This window comes from Dendrobates tinctorius, unplaced genomic scaffold (genome assembly GCF_039654945.1).
Source record: "Dendrobates tinctorius isolate UK_male_01 unplaced genomic scaffold, ASM3965494v1 ptg000396l, whole genome shotgun sequence".
Lineage (NCBI taxonomy): Eukaryota > Metazoa > Chordata > Amphibia > Anura > Dendrobatidae > Dendrobates > Dendrobates tinctorius.
In genome coordinates this window covers 4,365,109-4,383,559 of record NW_027362062.1, presented here as the reverse complement: position 1 = coordinate 4,383,559, position 18,451 = coordinate 4,365,109, and the positions used below count along the sequence as shown (strand labels likewise).

The following is an 18,451-nucleotide window of genomic DNA, read 5'->3' as shown; positions in this document are numbered from 1 at the left end:
TATTTGCCTAGAAAATGAACTTTATCCCCCAAAACACATTTCAACATCATTGCAGCCCTGCCTTAAAAGGACCAGCTAACATTGTTTCAGTGATTGCTCCATTAACACAGGTGTGGGTGTTGATGAGGACAGGGCTGGAGATCAATCTGTCATGATTAAGTAAGAATGACACCACTGGACACTTTAAAAGGAGGCTGGTGCTTGGCATCATTGTTTCTCTTCTGTTAACCATGGTTATCTGTAAAGAAACACGTGCAGTCATCATTGCACTGCACAAAAATGGTCTAACAGGGAAGAGTATCGCAGCTAGAAAGATTGCACCTCAGTCAACAATCTATCGCATCATCAAGAACTTCAAGGAGAGAGGTTCCCTTGTTGCCAAAAAGGCTCCAGGGCACCCAAGAAAGACCAGCAAGCGCCAGGACCGTCTCTTAAAAGTGTTTCAGCTGCGGGATCGGGCTACCAGCAGTGCAGACCTTGCTCAGGAATGGCAGCAGGCAGGTGTGAGTGCATCTGCACGCACTGTGAGGCGGAGACTCTTGGAGCAAGGCCTGGTCTCAAGGAGGGCAGCAAAGAAGCCACTTCTCTCCAGGAAAAACATCATGGACAGACTGATATTCTGCAAGAGGTACAGGGAGTGGACTGCTGAGGACTGGGGTAAAGTCATTTTCTCTGATGAATCCCCTTTTCGATTGTTTGGGACATCTGGAAAACGGCTTATTCGGAGAAGACCAGGTGAGCGCTACCACCAGTCTTGTCTCATGCCAACTGTCAAGCATCCGGAAACCATTCATGTGTGGGGTTGCTTCTCAGCCAAGGGAATGGGCTCTCTCTCAGTCTTGCCTAAAAACACAGCCATGAATAAAGAATGGTACCAGAATGTCCTCCAAGAGCAACTTCTCCCAACTGTCCAAGAGCAGTTTGGCGATCATCAATGCCTTTTTCAACATGATGGAGCACCTTGCCATAAAGCAAAGGTGATAACTAAATGGCTCAGGGAACAAAACATAGAGATTTTGGGACCATGGCCTGGAAACTCCCCAGATCTTAATCCCATTGAGAACTTGTGGTCAATCATCAAGAGACGGGTGGACAAACAAAAACCTTCAAATTCAGACAAAATAAAAGCATTGATTTTGCAAGAATGGACTGCTATCAGTCAGGATTTGATCCAGAAGTTGATTGAGAGCATGCCAGGGAGAATTGCTGAGGTCCTGAAGAAGAAGGGTCAACACTGCAAATATTGACTTGCTGCATTAACTCATTCTGTCAATATAACCTTTTGCTACTCATAATATGATTGCAATTATATTTCTGTATGTGATAAAAACATCTGACAAACACACATAAAAACCAGAGGGCAGCAGATCATGTGAAAATATAATATTTGTGTCATTCTCAAAACTTTTGGCCATGACTGTAGATGCTCATTGCTATAGGCTCTTTTGAGCTATCAAATTTTTTTCTCCATTGAGCTGTACGTGTGAGCATCTTACAAGATAGTTTTATCTAATGTATGGCCCTCAAATAGGGGGTAGGTTACAATTTTGCTAGTGATTAGACAGCTGTCCTGTGGATGCATCTGCGTGAAACTACTAACTTGAAACCATTTGTATGGACGTAGTCTACATGGCCTCCAAAGGGCAGCTCAGAAAATAGAGGTTGTAAACTGTAAGTATGCCCTAGTGTAGTGAACATCTTAATATCTAGTGAAAATTGATCTCCCACATACTAAGCCATGAATGGCAATTAGAAGCGGAGCCGTTGAGCGCGCGGACATGAACAGGAAGCCATCAAAAGCAAAAGATGGTCAGCTGTCGTAAATAAACTGAGTTTTCCGTAGGATGGTGGCACAATGACTGTTCTGGTCAAGGGCAACATTTGCATGAATTTGGTATTGGGTCCCCTGCTATACTAATATACAAGATGGCTGCAATGCTTGAGGAATCCAAACCTAGATGCAATTGGCAGAGTTTATTATACAACCAAAAAAAAACCATTTACAGTTATTCCAGACAAAATATCTGCAGTCAGATGTCAAATTTATGAGGAAGGATCTGTGACTGTAGAAATAAGCAGGTCAAGGTTCTGACCGTGTGATCGTCCAATCAGAAGGGGCTGTAGAAACTGCACAGCGTTCATGCAGGGAAGTAACCGGACTGTAAACCGTGGAAAATGTAGAGATTAACTCCACTGCCATGAAAGCCAGGCCTGTCCCTGGAATATGGAATTGTTTAAGGCGAAAAAGGGCAGGGAAACATCTTCCTTCAGAAATCTGTTTCACCCTTTAACTGTTTCTCTCGGGATTCGGCCCAGGCTTTATTCAGTGTTCTCTTCATGTCGTCATCTCCTTCATCGTAGATCTTCTTCAGAACGTTCATCAGTCCGGCACTGGGATCTGCATCTGGTTCCAGTGATGGTTTGCTAAAATAAAAGGAGATGAGAAAAGAAAAACCAGCATCTACAACATAGCACACCATGGTAACGTAGAAATCCTCTAGGCTTAAAAAAGTCATGTTTTTCCATTCTACATGACGGCACCACGAGAGAGGGGATCCGCCCAGCGAGGACAGGAAACCTTCAAGATAAAAGGGGCGGCTCCTCTCTCCGCATCAGTTGGTTTCCTGTCCTCGATGGGAGACCCTCAAGATGAAAACCTCTTGATGATTGGAAGAAAGAAGAGGATGCCTGGGCCTGGGTCGGGTGATCAAATAGCAGGCACCGGTCTGCTACACCTGATACCAGGTACCGGTAGTCGCCTCGGGGGTCATATATTCCTATGTCCCCCCTGAGCGAGTGCATGGCCACAACCCATGGGGCAGATGCCCGGGTGAAGCTGGATACCTTGGAGACCACGGGCGGTGTACCCTCCAAGATGTAAATGTACCCCGTAAAACGTCCACGGAGGCCACTTTCCGTGTTCCCTCCCTGTCGACGTATGGTGGCCATGCAGCCCATGTGACACATCGGTGCCTGGGCGAAGATATTGCTCCTCGGGGGTGCCACATTGGTGTACCCGCCCTGTTGAGACCAGACGCCAGTCCCCGCAGAATCCGGCTCTGGAAGGTTTACCTGGTGTATACGTTGGTGGTATAGTGGATCGTCCATCCTTTCTCCTCAGGTAAGAGGGCGCAGGTGACCGGTATGGGGCCCAGGCGCTCACCGGAAAACCCGGGTTCGCGCCGCTGAGCACACCAGGGCGGCAAGGACACGCGCATTGGAGCGCGCATGGCGGGGCCTTGCTGGGAGAAAGCCGACGCTAAACCGGAAGTGGTAAGCGGCGACCCGGAAGTAGAGGTGGCGCGTACAGCAGAGACACAGGAGGGTGTGCGCAGTCACTAGGGGGCGCGCGGACACAGGTAGTGGCGCGCGCGCACAGAGGGCGCAAGCGGGGTACGGGGTCCAGGCGGCCCAATTTAAAAAAAAAAAAAAGACTGCTCTCATTAGGTGGCTCCTGCTAAGCAGCTTGAAGCTGGGGGCTGCTATTTAAACCGGTAGTGGCTGGCGTCACTACACCATTATATGGTCGGGTGTGACTGCTCTCAGCACAGGATAGCAGCAGACATATACGGCAGGATGGAGAGCCCCTCGCCAGAGCATATACAACCACGCCAGGAAGCGAAGGAAAGGCGGTCACGCTCACACGAAAAGAGCCAGACACGCCGCAGCAGCAGTGGAAGCCGCTCGGGCAGCGCACGGGCGGATCGTCAACGCAAGAAGGAGGGGTCCCTAGTCTCCTTAGGAGACAGTGAGAAGACCAGTCAGCCTCCAGATCCGGTACCCGTTTTGTGAAAGCGTCCGAGTGGTGAGTGAACTACGAGAAAGTCCAGTACTCTAATGTCTGTTCTCTTTCTCTTGTCTCCTCTCTTCCCTCTCCTCCCTCTCTTACATACATTGGCGGGGTGGAGTATAGGAAGTCCCTAAGAAAAGTAGGGGAAAATCTAAGAATAAAGAATGTGCTTTATGCAAAAGTCCCGTAGGAACAGCCTGGAATAAAAAGTTATGCCAGGAGTGTATTAACAAAACAATAGCGGAGGAGACTCCCTCATTCTCGGATAGTCTGAGGTCCCTAATTCAAACAGAGGTTTGTAAGTCAGTAAGTGCATTACAATCTGCGGATGCAGATAGGAAAACTAGGGATAGATCCAGCCCCTCAGGGGTCTCTCAAGAAGACTATACAGGATCAGAGGAGGACTCAGATAAAACGCACTATTCAGATAGTAGCTCAGATGGGGAAGATACGTTCCCAGTAGAATCTACGGATGAACTTATTAAAGCAATCAGATCTACCATGGGGCTGGTAGAGGAGCGAGCAAAAAAGACAGCCCAAGAACTCATGTTCAGTGGACTACAAAAGAAAAAGCGTAAGACCTTCCCTATTAATGAGCAACTAGAAGGGCTCATAAAACGCGAATGGGAAAAACCAGAGAAAAAGTCCCAGATATCTAATTCTCTGAAGAGGAGGTATCCCTTTGCGGAAGAGGCATCCTCATCCTGGGATAGGGCTCCCAAAATCGATGTAGCGATATCAAAAGTCGCCAGGAAAACCTCCCTACCCTTTGAGGATCTGGGGTTTCTGAAAGAACCGCTGGACCGGAAGACGGACAATTGCCTTAAGACAGCCTGGGAAACCTCAGCTGGGGCACTAAGACCGGCTATCTCAGCTACGTATGTGGCTAGGTCTCTAAAGATATGGGTAGACAACTTGGAGGATCAACTAGAACATGGAGTTCCCAGAGAGTCAATTCTGGAAGCATTACCGGCTATTAGAGCGGCGGCAGACTTTCTCGCAGAGGCTTCTGCAGACTCGGCCAGACTAGCAGCAAAGTCAGCAGCCTTAACCAATGTAGGACGGCGTGCAGTATGGCTAAAATGCTGGCCGGGGGACACTCAAGCAAAGATGAAACTGTGCTCTCTGCCATGTGAGGGAAATTTCTTGTTCGGACCAGCATTGGATGACGTGTTGGAAAAAGCGGGTGATACAAAGAAAAATTTTCCAAAACAACCATTTCAAGCGTTTCGGCGCTCCTTTCAGAGGGGCCGAAAATTCAGAAAGCAACAATTCAGAGATAGAGAAAAAAACAATTCTGACAGGCGATACAGAGGAGGGAGAGGCTTCTATTTCGGCAAGCCCTCCAGGGAAGCCAAAAAACCCTCCCAGTGACGGTCCTTCTCAGGTGGGGGGAAGGCTCTCTCACTTCCTCCCAGCCTGGGAGAGAATCTCATCCAGCACCTGGATCCGACAGATAGTAGGGTCAGGTCTGGAATTAAAGTTCCACCATTGGCCACCACAAAAATTCATTCAGACTCCAGTGCAATCTTCTCAAGAAAGACAAGAGAGTCTGGAAGAGGAGGTATTGTCACTCATACAGAAACTCGTACTGGAAGAAGTTCCGGAAAAAGAAAAAAAGGAAGGCTTTTACTCCCCCCCTATTTCTAATAAAGAAACCAGACAATTCCTGGAGGACAATTATAAATCTGAAAGGCCTCAACAGATATTTGATAGTCCCATCATTCAAGATGGAAACCATAAGATCTGCAGTGAAACTCCTCTTTCCTCGGTGTTACATGGCGGTCCTGGATCTCAAGGATGCTTACTATCATGTCCCGATCCGGCAGCAAGACCGCAAATATCTCAGGGTGGCAGTCCAGATAAAATCTCAGTGGCATCACTTTCAATACAGGGCTCTGCCCTTTGGGGTATCAATAGCCCCCCCGGGTCTTCACGAAATTAATTGCGGAGGTCTCGGCACATCTCAGGGAAAAAGATGCTCTGGTAATACCATATCTGGACGACTTCCTGATAGTGGGGAGAGATTTCTCTCACTGTCAGGAACAAGTCAAGATAGTGATGGAGACACTTCAGACTCTGGGTTGGCAACTGAACCTCAAAAAATCCAAACTGGAACCAACAATGATCCAGAATTTTTTGGGCCTAACAATAGACTCGGTGGTGCAGGAATGTCGCCTCCCAGAGGAAAAAGAAAAAAATCAAAAACCTAATCAGGACAACATTAAGAAAGCCAGTAATGACTCTGAGGAAAGCCATGTCAGTGTTGGGATCCCTAACTTCCTGCATACCAGCAATAAAATGGGCTCAGTTTCACACAAGGGAACTTCAGTGGTGTGTGTTACAAAACGATCTGAGGCTTCAGGGGCAGTTAGAGCAAAAACTCACCATCCCGGACCCTGTACTCCAGTCACTCAGGTGGTGGTTACAGATAGAGTCCTCTCCAAGGGGAGTACCCTGGACATATACAGCCTCCAGAGTAGTCACGACAGATGCCAGCCCTTGGGGCTGGGGAGCCCATCTAGACACCCTATGGCTTCAAGATCCTTGGGCTCAGGACGAAAAAGATCTATCCTCAAACGAGTGGGAGCTGCTAGCCATCGAAAGGGCGCTGGAAGGTTTACTGACACACCTGACAGGACATCACGTGAAAGTCCTATCAGACAATCGTACAGCAGTAGCATATGTGAACCATCAGGGGGCACCCGTTCTCGGTCATTAATGAAAATAGCGGGAAGAATCCTGACTCTAGCGGAACGTCAGTTTCTCTCATTATCGGCCCTGCATATCCGAGGTGTGGACAACCTGAAGGCAGACTTTCTGAGCAGGAACCGGTTGAAGCAAGGCGAATGGTGCCTAAAAGAGTCCATTTTTCAACGGATTATGCTTATGTGGGGGAAACCCATAATAGATCTCTTCGCCTCAAAAACCAACAGAAAGGTTCAAAAGTTCTGCTCTCTAAGTCCAGCAGACATACCACTGGCGGTAGACGCCTTCAGGATAAAATGGACATCAGGTCTCCTGTACGCCGTCCCTCCGATATGCCTCATTCCATTAGTCCTGAAGAAGATCAGGGAGGACCGAGCCAGAGTAATTATGATAGCTCCCTTTTGGCCAAAAAGGCCGTGGTTCTACTGGCTAAGAGTGATGTCAGTGACGGACCCATGGGTACTCCCAGAGGACCACGACCTCCTAACACAGAGTCCCTTCAATCACCCTCCGAACTCCAGGTTGCATTTGACAGCCTGGAATTTGAAAGGTCACTGTTAGAGAAAAAAGGGTTTTCACAAAGGTTAATTTCCACCCTAATCAGTAGCAGAAAGCCAGTGACTACAAAAATATACAGGAGAATATGGAGAAAATTTTTGTCCACCTCAGGCCCAATACGGGAGGGAGAAGTACCGGTGAGGGCAGTGCTAGAGTTTCTGCAAAGGGGTTTAGACTTGGGCTTAGCTGTCAGCACCCTCAAAGTACACGTTTCAGCCCTGGCAGCATTATTCAACTATGACCTAGCAAATGATAGATGGGTGGCCAGGTTTATCCGGGCCTGTACTAGAGCTAACTCTGTCCCATCTCCTAAACCTCCTCCCTGGGATCTAAACTTAGTCCTATCATCTCTAACAGAAAGTCCATTTGAACCACTAGACGTGACATCAGATAAAGTGTTAACTTTAAAAACAGCCTTATTAGTGGCACTTACATCGGCACGTAGGGTGGGGGACTTACACGCACTGTCAGCAGACCCGCCATACACTCAGGTTATGGACGATAGAGTTGTCTTAAGATTAGACCCAGCATACCTCCCTAAGGTAGTGTCGAAATTCCACAGAGTTCAGGAAATAGTCTTGCCATCCTTTTGTCCTAACCCCGGTAACAAGAAAGAGGAGAGGCTACATTGCTTAGATGTTAGGAGATGTATCCTACAATATTTAGAGATGACAAAACCCTGGAGGAAACAGAGGGCCCTGTTTGTTTCATATCAGGGGGCAAGGAAGGGCCTTAAAGCCTCTAAGCAAACTATAGCTAGATGGGTGAGAGAGGCCATCATACTAGCATATAGTAGTGCAGGCAGGGCTGTTCCAGAGGGCCTAAAAGCCCATTCCACGAGGGCCATGGCAACATCCTGGGCGGAGAGAGCGGACGCCTCCATCGACCAAATCTGTAAGGCGGCCACTTGGTCCTCTCCATCTACCTTTTTCAGACATTACAGATTAGACCTATCTGCTACCTCTGATCTCACATTCGGGAGAAGAGTGTTACAAGCAGTGATCCCCCCCTAAAGAGAATACAAATCTCTGTAACTCTCTCGTGGTGCCGTCATGTAGAATGGAAAAACACGGGTATTACATACCTGGTAATGTGTTTTTTCATGAGACATGACGGCACCCTTATATTCCCGCCCTATTGATCACGTCATTAGTTGGGTGCATTATTAGTATTATACACTCCCTTGGTGTCGGAAATTTAACAGTATTAAAGTTGTATTATTTATGTGTACACTAACCTGCGGAGTTCCTCTCGTGCTCTGTAAAACAACTGATGCGGAGAGAGGAGCCGCCCCTTTTATCTTGAAGGTTTCCTGTCCTCGCTGGGCGGATCCCCTCTCTCGTGGTGCCGTCATGTCTCATGAAAAAACACATTACCAGGTATGTAATACCCGTGTTTTCCTTGCAAATTTGCAAGCAATGTTAACATGTATTATTCCTTTATTTATCCCAATGGGGTGGTCTAATAACAGAAATCCCCTTAGCTCCTGGCGATTTTTGCATTTTAGTTTTTTCCTTCCCAGAGACAACTTTTTTCATGTGAATATTGCCGTATGAGGGCGTGTTTTTACGGGAGAAGTTATACTTTTGAGTGAGAGCATTGATTGTCCCATATAGTGTACTGGAAATATGGGAAACCAATTCCAAGGGCAATTATATAGCAAAAAAAAGTGCAATTACTTTTACTACTGTTGTTTTTTGGGGGGTTTACATACCATGTTTACTATATAGTAAAACTGACCTGGTAATATGGTTCTCCAGGCCAGTACGAGTTTGCAGATACAAAACATGTCTAGTTTATATTTTATTTAAGTGGTGAAAAAAAAAAAAATGGTGCCATTTTCCGGGATCTGAGGCTGGGGGAGGGCTTATTTTTTGAGTGCCAAGCTGACGTTTTTATTGATCAAATTTTGGGGTAGATATGATGTTTCGATCCCCTTTATTGCATTTTATTGCAATGATGCGGCAGCCAAAAAAAAAACAAAACGATTTTCGTGTTTTGATTTTTCGTCTACCAATCTGATTAAATTTACTTTTATATTTTGATAGATCGGGCATTTATGAACGCAGCGATACCAAATGGTGTGTTTGTTTTATTTTGAATGGGGCAAAGAGGTGTGATTTGAACTTTTTTTTTTTTTTAAAGAAATCATCTTTTAAATTGAAACTTTTTACTGGCCTCAAACTGCTATGTGTGGCATAAATCATAAGATTCACAATGACGGGGGGGGGGGGTCTTCTGCAGACTCCTGGCTGTCATAACTCATCAGCATCACGCGATCACATGATAGGGGTGCCGATGGGCAGGTTTTTGTAACGCGCTTCCGGGCTGCGTGTGTTAAATGCTGCAGTCAGAGATTGATATGCAGTCTAAACAGGCTCATGATCACCCAATGAAAGCGCAATATGCTCACTATGGTCGGGTGAAATGATCCTTTGGTTTGCACAAGAGATCATCGTTTTCGGCAGCACATCATCCTTTGTAAACAGGACTTGCACTGCCAAGAATAATGGCAGTCTACGTGCACTGGATAATCTGTTACTGATCGCACAAACCCCATCTGAAGCCGGGGGGTCAGCCGCCATTTAAACGAACCAACCGCCATTGGGCAAACGCGTTGCTGTTCAGCAGACATTCAACGTTGTGCATTGGGCAGTGTAAATGGTCTTTTAGTTGTACATTTGTATTATGGCCAGAAGAGTAGGTATAAAAGATATTGGAATAGCTTACATCTAAAGACAAAGGGATTAGTTGTAACCACTTCTAGTTGAAGTTTACCTCCAATTATAGACGCAGTTTACTTATTGTTGAAAACTGCATGGGGCCGGAGTTGCTGCTGTCTTTGAACTGCTTCATGTCAAAATCACTTAATTTTGCAGGGAATCTGTGCTTTCCCTGCAAAATTAAGTGATTCTTGAACAAGAGGTTCAAGGACCACAGTCCTTCAGGTCCATTGCAGTTTCTGATCATGAGCCCATCCACTGCATAGAAATGTACAAAAATTTTGTTTTTCTAATTAACGCCAATTGCAGATTCTGTCTCCAAACAGTCTCTTATGCACCAAGATAAGTCTCCTGTATCCAGTATGGCATCCGACACTGTAGAATATAACGTAATATTACAGGGCAGGCTCCAGGACTAGAGCTATTGCAGATCAATGTGTCTTCCGATGCACAGACATGAGCGTCGGCTGTAGCTCCTATATAGAGACACAATCTGCAATGCGAGTTATGTAGAAAAACGATTATTGAGCAAACTGCTACATTGCTATCATTTCTCCATATAACTGGAGGTGCTTTTATTAATAAAGCATTGAACTTACTCCTTCTCCTTTGTTTGTTTCTCAACCTGCGTCAAATAATCCCATTTGCTCTCGGACCTTTTTTTAAGCATAATGAGCACAGTGTCAGTCTTTACCTGGCAAACAAACAAACAAAAAAAAAAAAAGTATGAAATTAAAGTCTACACATGCAATGAGTCTGTATGGAAGCCGCACTGAAGATTTCATCTTGTGCCCATGTACAGAATTAAGGGGTTGTTATTAAGAGATCCGTGGGTCGATTTCCAGGACTTCAGTCCATCGTCCAGGTCAGTGGCAGCTAATCGAGGAGGCCATGAATCTCTTCCTTTCCGGTGTCTCACACCATGATGTATGATCTGTCAGGGCTGGCGTGACCTCATCTGTGCAACAGGTGATCAGAATCTGTGCTGTGGAGACCGGAAGGTAAGAGATTTGCGGGCCTCTTGACTAATCTCCAGGTGCCACCGACCTGGATGAAGGACCCTAGTGCCGCATATCGATCAGCTCATCTTTAGCTGTTAGCCCTCTGAAGTCATAATTGTCAGCCAGACGCATATTCTCCTCCTTCCAATAAAATGTTCGCCAGCCGCGTGAGCACGTTTATAGCAGAGATGGTTGGAACAAGCATCTGCTGCAAGTGCATGGCCATATTGGATTTATCTCACATGAAAACCTAAGTAATTGTAAATCAATTAAAGGGATTGTCCGGGCTTTTCACATAATCTCAGTACATATCTGGGCTGCAGAATTATGACAATAAGTAATTTACTTTGTCACTAGTTTGCACGGTTTTCTAGATATTCTGAACAGAACGTCCAAGGGGGGGGGGTGTTATGGCATTGAAATGAGAACTAGTCGTAACCTCCTACTCTACTCCGAACATGCCCTCTATAGCAACAACCCCACCCTCCATAGCTACAGGCCCTCCCTGTCCACATGAAGCAGCCCTCATCACACAGTAATGAATTCTTCCCCTCCAGCAGCCTCACTGCAGAGAGCAAACCACCCAGCTGCTCCTCACCCAGACACACGCTGAACAGTTATCTATGGAAAGTGAAAGTAGTGAGGAGGAGGGAAAATAGTCCTGTATTCTGGGCCACTCCATGATTACAATACATAACTCATTATCAGTAATTCCTTTCCTCACTGTCCCAGGCTGCTGGCAGCAGTGAGAACAGACTGTGTGATGGCCAGTGAAGGGGGTCTGCAGCTTCTAATCTGCACAAGGGATGGCAGTCACTGATGTAATCTGTTGTGTGACAAAGCCTCTGCTGTGTGAATGAGACAGCTCTGTGTCACTGATGTCTTCACACAGCAGCAGATTTGGTGCAGTGTATGTGTGAGCACTGTGTCTCTAATGACACAAATACTGATGGGAGCAGCCTGTCCAATCAGCAGCTGTAACAGTGTGAAGTGTTGGGGGGTGTATGTACGTATTGTGCTGCTTTCACAAATACAGGATCACTGCTGTGTTCTTTCCAATGCTTGAATGATAAAGATGAGTGCTGGTGCAGTTTACTGCCAGCCAATGAGTGGGCAGTGGGTGGTGCTGGTCACTGGAGCTTGCTGGGAGTTTGGGGGAGCTTCACACATACACTGCACCAAATCTGCTGCTGTGTGAAGACATCAGTGACACAGAGCTGTCTCATTCACACAGCAGAGGTTCAGCATAGATCACTGTTCAGTGTGTGTCTGGGGGAGGAGCAGCTCTCTGCACTGAGGCTGCTGGAGGGGAAGAATTCGTTACTGTGTGATGAGGGCTGCTTCATGTGGACAGGGAGGGCCTGTAGCTATGGAGGGTGGGGTTGTTGCTATAGAGGGCATCGGAGTAGAGTAGGAGGTTACGACTAGTTCTCATTTCAATGCCATAGCACCCCCCCCTTGGATGTTCTGTTCAGAATATCTAGAAAACCGTGCAAACTAGTGACAGAAAGTAAATTACTTAAGTGTCATAATTCTGCAGCCCAGACATGTACTGAGATTGTGAAAAGCCCGGACAACCCCTTTAACGAATGGCATAATCTGGTCACTAAGCTTCTTTCCTTACAGATTGCTGCAAATTAATTTAAAGCGGGTGTCCACTTACAAAAACCTTTTCTTAGGCTGGGTTCATATTGCGTTAGGGGGGTGCGTTTAATGCATACGTTACATAGCGGCATTAACGCTATGTAACGGATGCGTTAACACACCCACACACTGCTATAGACGAGCACATGGCTAACGCATGTCATAATTGGCATGTGTTAGCGGTGTGCCGTCATTCTGTGACGGACCCTCGGACGCGGTCTGCAGTGTCCGAAGGTCCGTTGCTGCTAGCGCAGATTCATCTGCGCTAGCTAGATCTCATAACGTGATCGCGTTAGGAAGTAGCTTTAACGCAGTCCGTCAACGCTATGCGTTGAACGGACTGCATTGATGCTATGTGAACCTAGCCTTACACTGCATATCCCATTTCTGGGGCCGCCGCCGCCGCCTCCTCCCCATAATCAGCTTTTACCAATGTACATTTAATCTTCATTTCTCCTATGGGTGTTTCACATCACCCATCGAAAGTAATGGGACACGAGTAACGTGACAGCTTTGTCTGTTTTTTACAGGAGATATAGAAGATCCATTTGTTATGAAAGCTAACATGTCAGTTTTTTGTAGATCGTGGTCAAAATCTCTGAAGACCACAGAAAAACAGTTGTCCACACTTTTTGAAAACATGTACTCACTTTTCTTGAGCTGTTGTCAGGAGAGATAGGTTTCAGCAAGTTATTCACAGTCATGGCATGGTTCTTCCCATTCAGATCCTTCACTAATAAATCAAATGACCTGCAATGGCAAAGGATACGTATTATCCAAGTACCCCATAAAACAGGCTTTATAGAACATGTGGAAATGTCCGTGCCACGCCGTGCTGGCAGAGGATTGCTGATTCCTATGGCATTTTCTGGGCAGGAGATGTGGGGCTGAAAATTATAGGAAACCCAAGCAAACACGGGGAGAACATGAGAACTCCTTGCAGATGTTGTCCTTGGAGGGATTTGATCCCAGGACCCCAGCAAAGCAACAGGGCTGCCCTACATGAAAAACATACAGAACAATACACCGTATTCTCACTCACCGTTCTGTGAATTGGACTTGTACGTTATCGGTAGGAATATTCTGAACTCCGTTCAAAGTGATGTAGATTTTCACAAACTTGTCAGACTGGTCCCACCCTGTCGATAAGAGAGTTGGTCACATTTCTAAGTGCCAACAGTGGTGGTCTGCCATAATGCCTCACCTTTAAAAGACTGTAGTAAGCATGCATGGGAACCAGAACTATAGATCTTAGGCTACTTTCACACTTGCGTTTTTTTGCTGCGCGTTTTTTGTGCACACAAACGCATGAAAAAACCGCATCATGCGTTTGTGTGGTTTTTTTGCGCATACGTGCGCATTACAATGCGCACGTATGCGCACCCATAGACTATAATGGGTGTTTTGCTTTTTTTGGGGCAAGTCGGACGCACAAAAAATGCAACAGGATGCATTTTGTGCGCCCGAGCGCACACTACAAAAAACCGCATGCGCATACAAACGCATGTGTATGCGCACCTATGCGCACCCATGTTAAAGTATAGGGAAAAAAACGCATGCGTTTTTGCGCTAAAAAACAGCGCAAAAAAACGCAAGTGTGAAACCAGCCTTACACTGCCTTTAGGATCCATTCCTTGCTATATTTAATTTTATATTTTTGGGGATCTGAAACGGCATTAAAACTGGAGCTTGTGAATTAAATGTTTCATTGACAAAAGCATACTGTAGTTTTAATGCAGGATCCCGGCACAAAAAATTGAGCAGGCTATCATACGAAGAATCGGTTCTTGCACACGAGAACTGCCACCATCTATGGGACTGATGGAGAGAGACGAGCGGCAGTGTTTTCCTTCATCAGTCCCATAGGCCTTGAATTAAGTGGTAATTTGCATGTTTGACTGCTGCTCCACTCTGGACCCACATTCTGCTCCTCTGGGTAGGAGACGAGCTGCGATCCTAGAGCTGAAACCTTACTAATTATCTCAGTGCCACACAGTAAAATAATACCATTAGTGAAGGATACAAGACTGTGTACAGTTTACTACTTACCATAATTATTAATCTTCACTGTATATGTGCTGGCCATGGGAGGGACGATGGCGGACGGCTTCTGGACATCCATAGACTCTCCCGACTGTTGCTGCTGCCTGTTGGAAATTTCGGTCTCAAGTTTTCGTTGCTCCACAACCAGCACATCACGGACCCTCTTCCTGGTGCTTTTCTCCAGCAGCTGCTTCACGTCTTCAAGATCCTTCTGAAGCTGGAAAAATAATATAAATAGGATTCATTGTTCATGCAAGAAAGAAAAAAAAAAAGGATGTGAAGCAACAAAACTTCTCTGCAACTTTTCTAAAAAAAAACAAAAAAAAACGTCCAGGTCTATGAGAGCCTAACTAATTCCTAGATCCAGTGGCGGAAAATCCAACCTATGGACCCAAATATATTGTCCAGTACTTCCCCTCATCTGATAGGACAGAAAAAACTGCATGTCAGATATACCATCTGAGGGACAGTTGGAAGCGACTGACATCTCCACAGACGAAGCAGCGGCCGCACCAACCAGCAGGTGCATCAGCTAAAATTACTGATGTGACTGCTGGATCCACATGGAACAAAAATGCTGCAGAATTTCCATGTGGATCTGAAGAATATTAAGACTTGAGAGTCCTCAGTGGTTTGGTCCATTTTAATGGCTAACTGAAAAGATGACAAATTGCGAGCTTTCGAGACTACTCAGACAACTGGTTAACACCCTCCGAAGATTTATATTTTTCCCGCATCATGTGGATTTGGGCATATATGACCAACAGATGGATCAGTGGAGGATTTTTTTTGTCCCGCGTGGATGCAACAGATTGCCTGAAACCTCTCTAGTGATGCAACACTTAGTACTATAAGGGGAGAGAGAGTGGGAGCGAAAAGGAGAGAGAGAGCGGGAGCGGAAAGGAGAAAGAGAGCGGGAGCGGAAAGGAGAAAGAGAGCGGGAGCGGAAAGGAGAAAGAGAGCGGGAGCGGAAAGGTTTCTCCATCTTTCTGAGGGAGGGAGATGGAGAAAAGAAGAGGGCGAGAGAAAAGGGAGAGGGCGCAAAAAGGAGAAAGATGGAGGGAGCGAGAAAAGGAGAGAAAGTAAGAGAGAAAAAAGATCTTTTCCAGTTCCAAGTCCTTATAATTTTAAATGGGTTCCAGGTTTTGGTTCAAGTTCGGGTGCAGTCCTGGTAGCGGAACCAAATTTTGGACTAAAGTTCGGTTCGGGCTCCGCTCATCCCTAACAATGACAGTTCCAGGATTTATCCCACTGAACACATTTCTGTCCTGTCCGTCAGATCTGAGATCAGACCCCCCATATGGTAAGATCAGGATGACCATGCGTCTCTCTGATCAGTTTTTATTCATTTTGGGGGGCATAGCTGACATTTTTGTTTAGTCTTCAGGTTTGAGTTGACTGCGCAGAAATAAAAAAAAACACATTTTATTTGTGTCACTATGGTTCGTGTGATCCTTCCATCACTTCAATAATACCAGCACTCCCTGATTTTTCCACTTGCAAAGAAAAAAGCAAAAAAAAAAATAGGAAAAGACACTAAAGGGCAGGGAAAAGAAAAAAATTCTGTTACGTGAATGCGTTTTTAAAAACACTTGTTTATGCCTCCAAAAAAACTCCATGTGATGTAAACCTAGTCTAAGGATAAAAAGGCCAGGATCAGAGGTGTCTGGTAGCTGACTCGGATCCAGGGCTGTTTGGGCCGGAGCTTGCGCCCACACTGGGGAAGGGTCAAGTTATATTGGTGGTTACTAAGGGGTTAAACATCGCAGCTATCATCCTCCATGCATTCTCTTTGCTGGCTGCACACATCACGTGTTTAGTGCTGCCTCCTGCCGCAGAGGACACAGCGCCGCACGGCAGCCTCTTACCTCGAGCAGAGCGGGATCCATGGTGGATAAGGCGAGATCTAGTCGGAACGCTGAATGAACGGCCGCCTAGAAGCAGAGCATTCTGGAACCTTCCACAGCTGACAGTGACATCACTACCAGTCCCTAGCTGGGAGGTGTTTTTTTTTTTTTCTTTCAGTGTAGAAATTGTTAGATTTTCTGAAAAATCTTCCTGGGAGCGGCCATTTTCTTGATGACTATTCATTATAAAGTAACCAGAAGGGATAAGGAAAAATGGCTGCCGCTAAGAGACCAATACAATAAAGACGGTTGGACCTCTAGCGGTGAGTACGCGTAGGTCACGTTCCGGACTCCTGGAGTGTAGCAGGTTAGTGTGGTGGCGGCTGTGTGCGCGCAACCGATCTTTAGTCACTTTCCTTTGCTTTGTATAACGCGCAGTTTCTGAAGCTGCGAACTTTGGGCTGCGTTAAAACGAGCAGCATTTTACAGCAACAGCAAAGTGGATGGAATTTGGTGAAACCACACGCCCACCAAATCCTCATTGTGGCCGTATTTGCACACATTCTGTCGTGTAGAGTGAACAGGACGGGCTAAAAGTGGAAGGACTTGTTCACATGTTGCGGTTTACAGTACCAGCAACATGAATGAGAAATTAAAAAAAAAAAAAAAAGATCCAGGGAGATTTTGCTGTTGCAGATTGTCAGGTTATTTGCTTTTTGGCTCTTGTGTGTCTGTCAGGTTTTAAATAAAGCTGCTTTGTTTTTGATACTTCCTGATCTTTGGCAAAATTTTATTCATATAGTCAGGTGTGGATTTAGTGTGGGTTTTTTTTTTTAGCGGAGGTATTTCCACAGCTATACACTGTCTGTGGGAAAAATCCACAGAAAGCTCAGCACAACCACAAGAAATTGGCCTATTGCGGCTTTTCAGCTCGCACCGCAGGTCAATTCATGCTGCGCAAAACAGAAAAAAGGTCACGAGGGTCCGATAAATCCCATCTACTGTGCTGGACAGATTTTCTCGGAGTGCCATCGGTGGTCCTTACACATTGCACTCCTCCCTATATTATATGGGGCTGGGCACTCGCCTGATTTTTTTTCTTCCTCACACGGTCTACACAAAATATTTGAGACCATTCTAAGTTTGATCCAAGTGTCAGATGAAAATCTGCCATGCAAGTCTATGGGGCCGTGAGGGATTGGGGGGAAAAAAAATGCAGTTAAATGACATCGAAGTGCAATATTCAGACTGAAGGCGGAGAAAAACTGATGGCATATGGGATAAACTCCGCATGCTTAGGCCAGTTTCACATTTGCGCTTTATAGCGCAGCGACGGCCTGCGTACGGCCGCCGCTAAGCCCTGCCGGCTCCCTGCACATGGACGCTTGCGATCTGCGCACCCTATCTTTAGCATAGGGTGCGCAGATCGTGCGCTGGCCGTGCGCTAGCTGGATGTTGCCGTGCGCTGCGCACTTTTGAAGGTGCGCCCGTGTGCGCCGAACGCAGCATGTTACATTTCGGCGCGCACAGCGCACCTTAAAAAGTGCGCAGCACACGGCAAAATCCTGCTAGCGCACGGCCAGCGCACGATCTGCGCACCCTATGCTAAAGATAGGGTGCGCAGATCGCAAGCGTCCATGTTCAGGGAGCCGGCAGGGGGCGGGGCTTAGCGGCGGCCGTACGCAGGCCGTCGCTGCGCTATAAAGCGCAAATGTGAAACCGGCCTTAGCATGTCAATCTCTGCAAGGAGAAACGATACTTCTTGGATATCGGTCAGACACCTCTCACCCAGGCAAACCAGGTCTCACACTTTGCCCTGATGAGGGGCAATACCGCAAAACACCGCATCTGAAAATTGAGATTCTGGTTTGGGCTTTTTATCCTAAATCTTGTGACAAGGGTCGACATTAACTTTTAGGATTGCTACTTCCAGCAAGTGGCACTAGCGTTCTAGTCCTCTCTGACAGTTTGCGTTCTTGTATGTTAAAGACGTCTGAATGAAGCCGTAAATGCTGCCATTTTCACACAGTAAGTATGCAACGTAAAAAAAACCTCCTCTCGGGAACTGAAGCTAAGAATTCCTGCACAATGATTGACGTATAGATTAGGAAACCGCTCCCGTGCGATGACATGCAG

General features: G+C 46.3%; 1 protein-coding gene across 1 annotated transcript; it reads right to left on the bottom strand.

Moving 5' to 3' along the window:
• Positions 1 to 1,959: 1,959 nt before the first annotated feature.
• Positions 1,960 to 16,494, bottom strand: CACYBP (calcyclin binding protein). Its single transcript, XM_073563639.1, has 6 exons — positions 16,337 to 16,494; positions 14,475 to 14,685; positions 13,468 to 13,564; positions 13,076 to 13,175; positions 10,380 to 10,474; positions 1,960 to 2,424 (listed from the first exon to the last, which is right to left on the bottom strand). The coding sequence occupies exons 1-6, from the start codon at positions 16,355 to 16,357 to the stop codon at positions 2,268 to 2,270; spliced, it is 681 nt and encodes a 226-aa protein (XP_073419740.1). The 5' UTR covers positions 16,358 to 16,494; the 3' UTR covers positions 1,960 to 2,267.
• Positions 16,495 to 18,451: the final 1,957 nt, after the last annotated feature.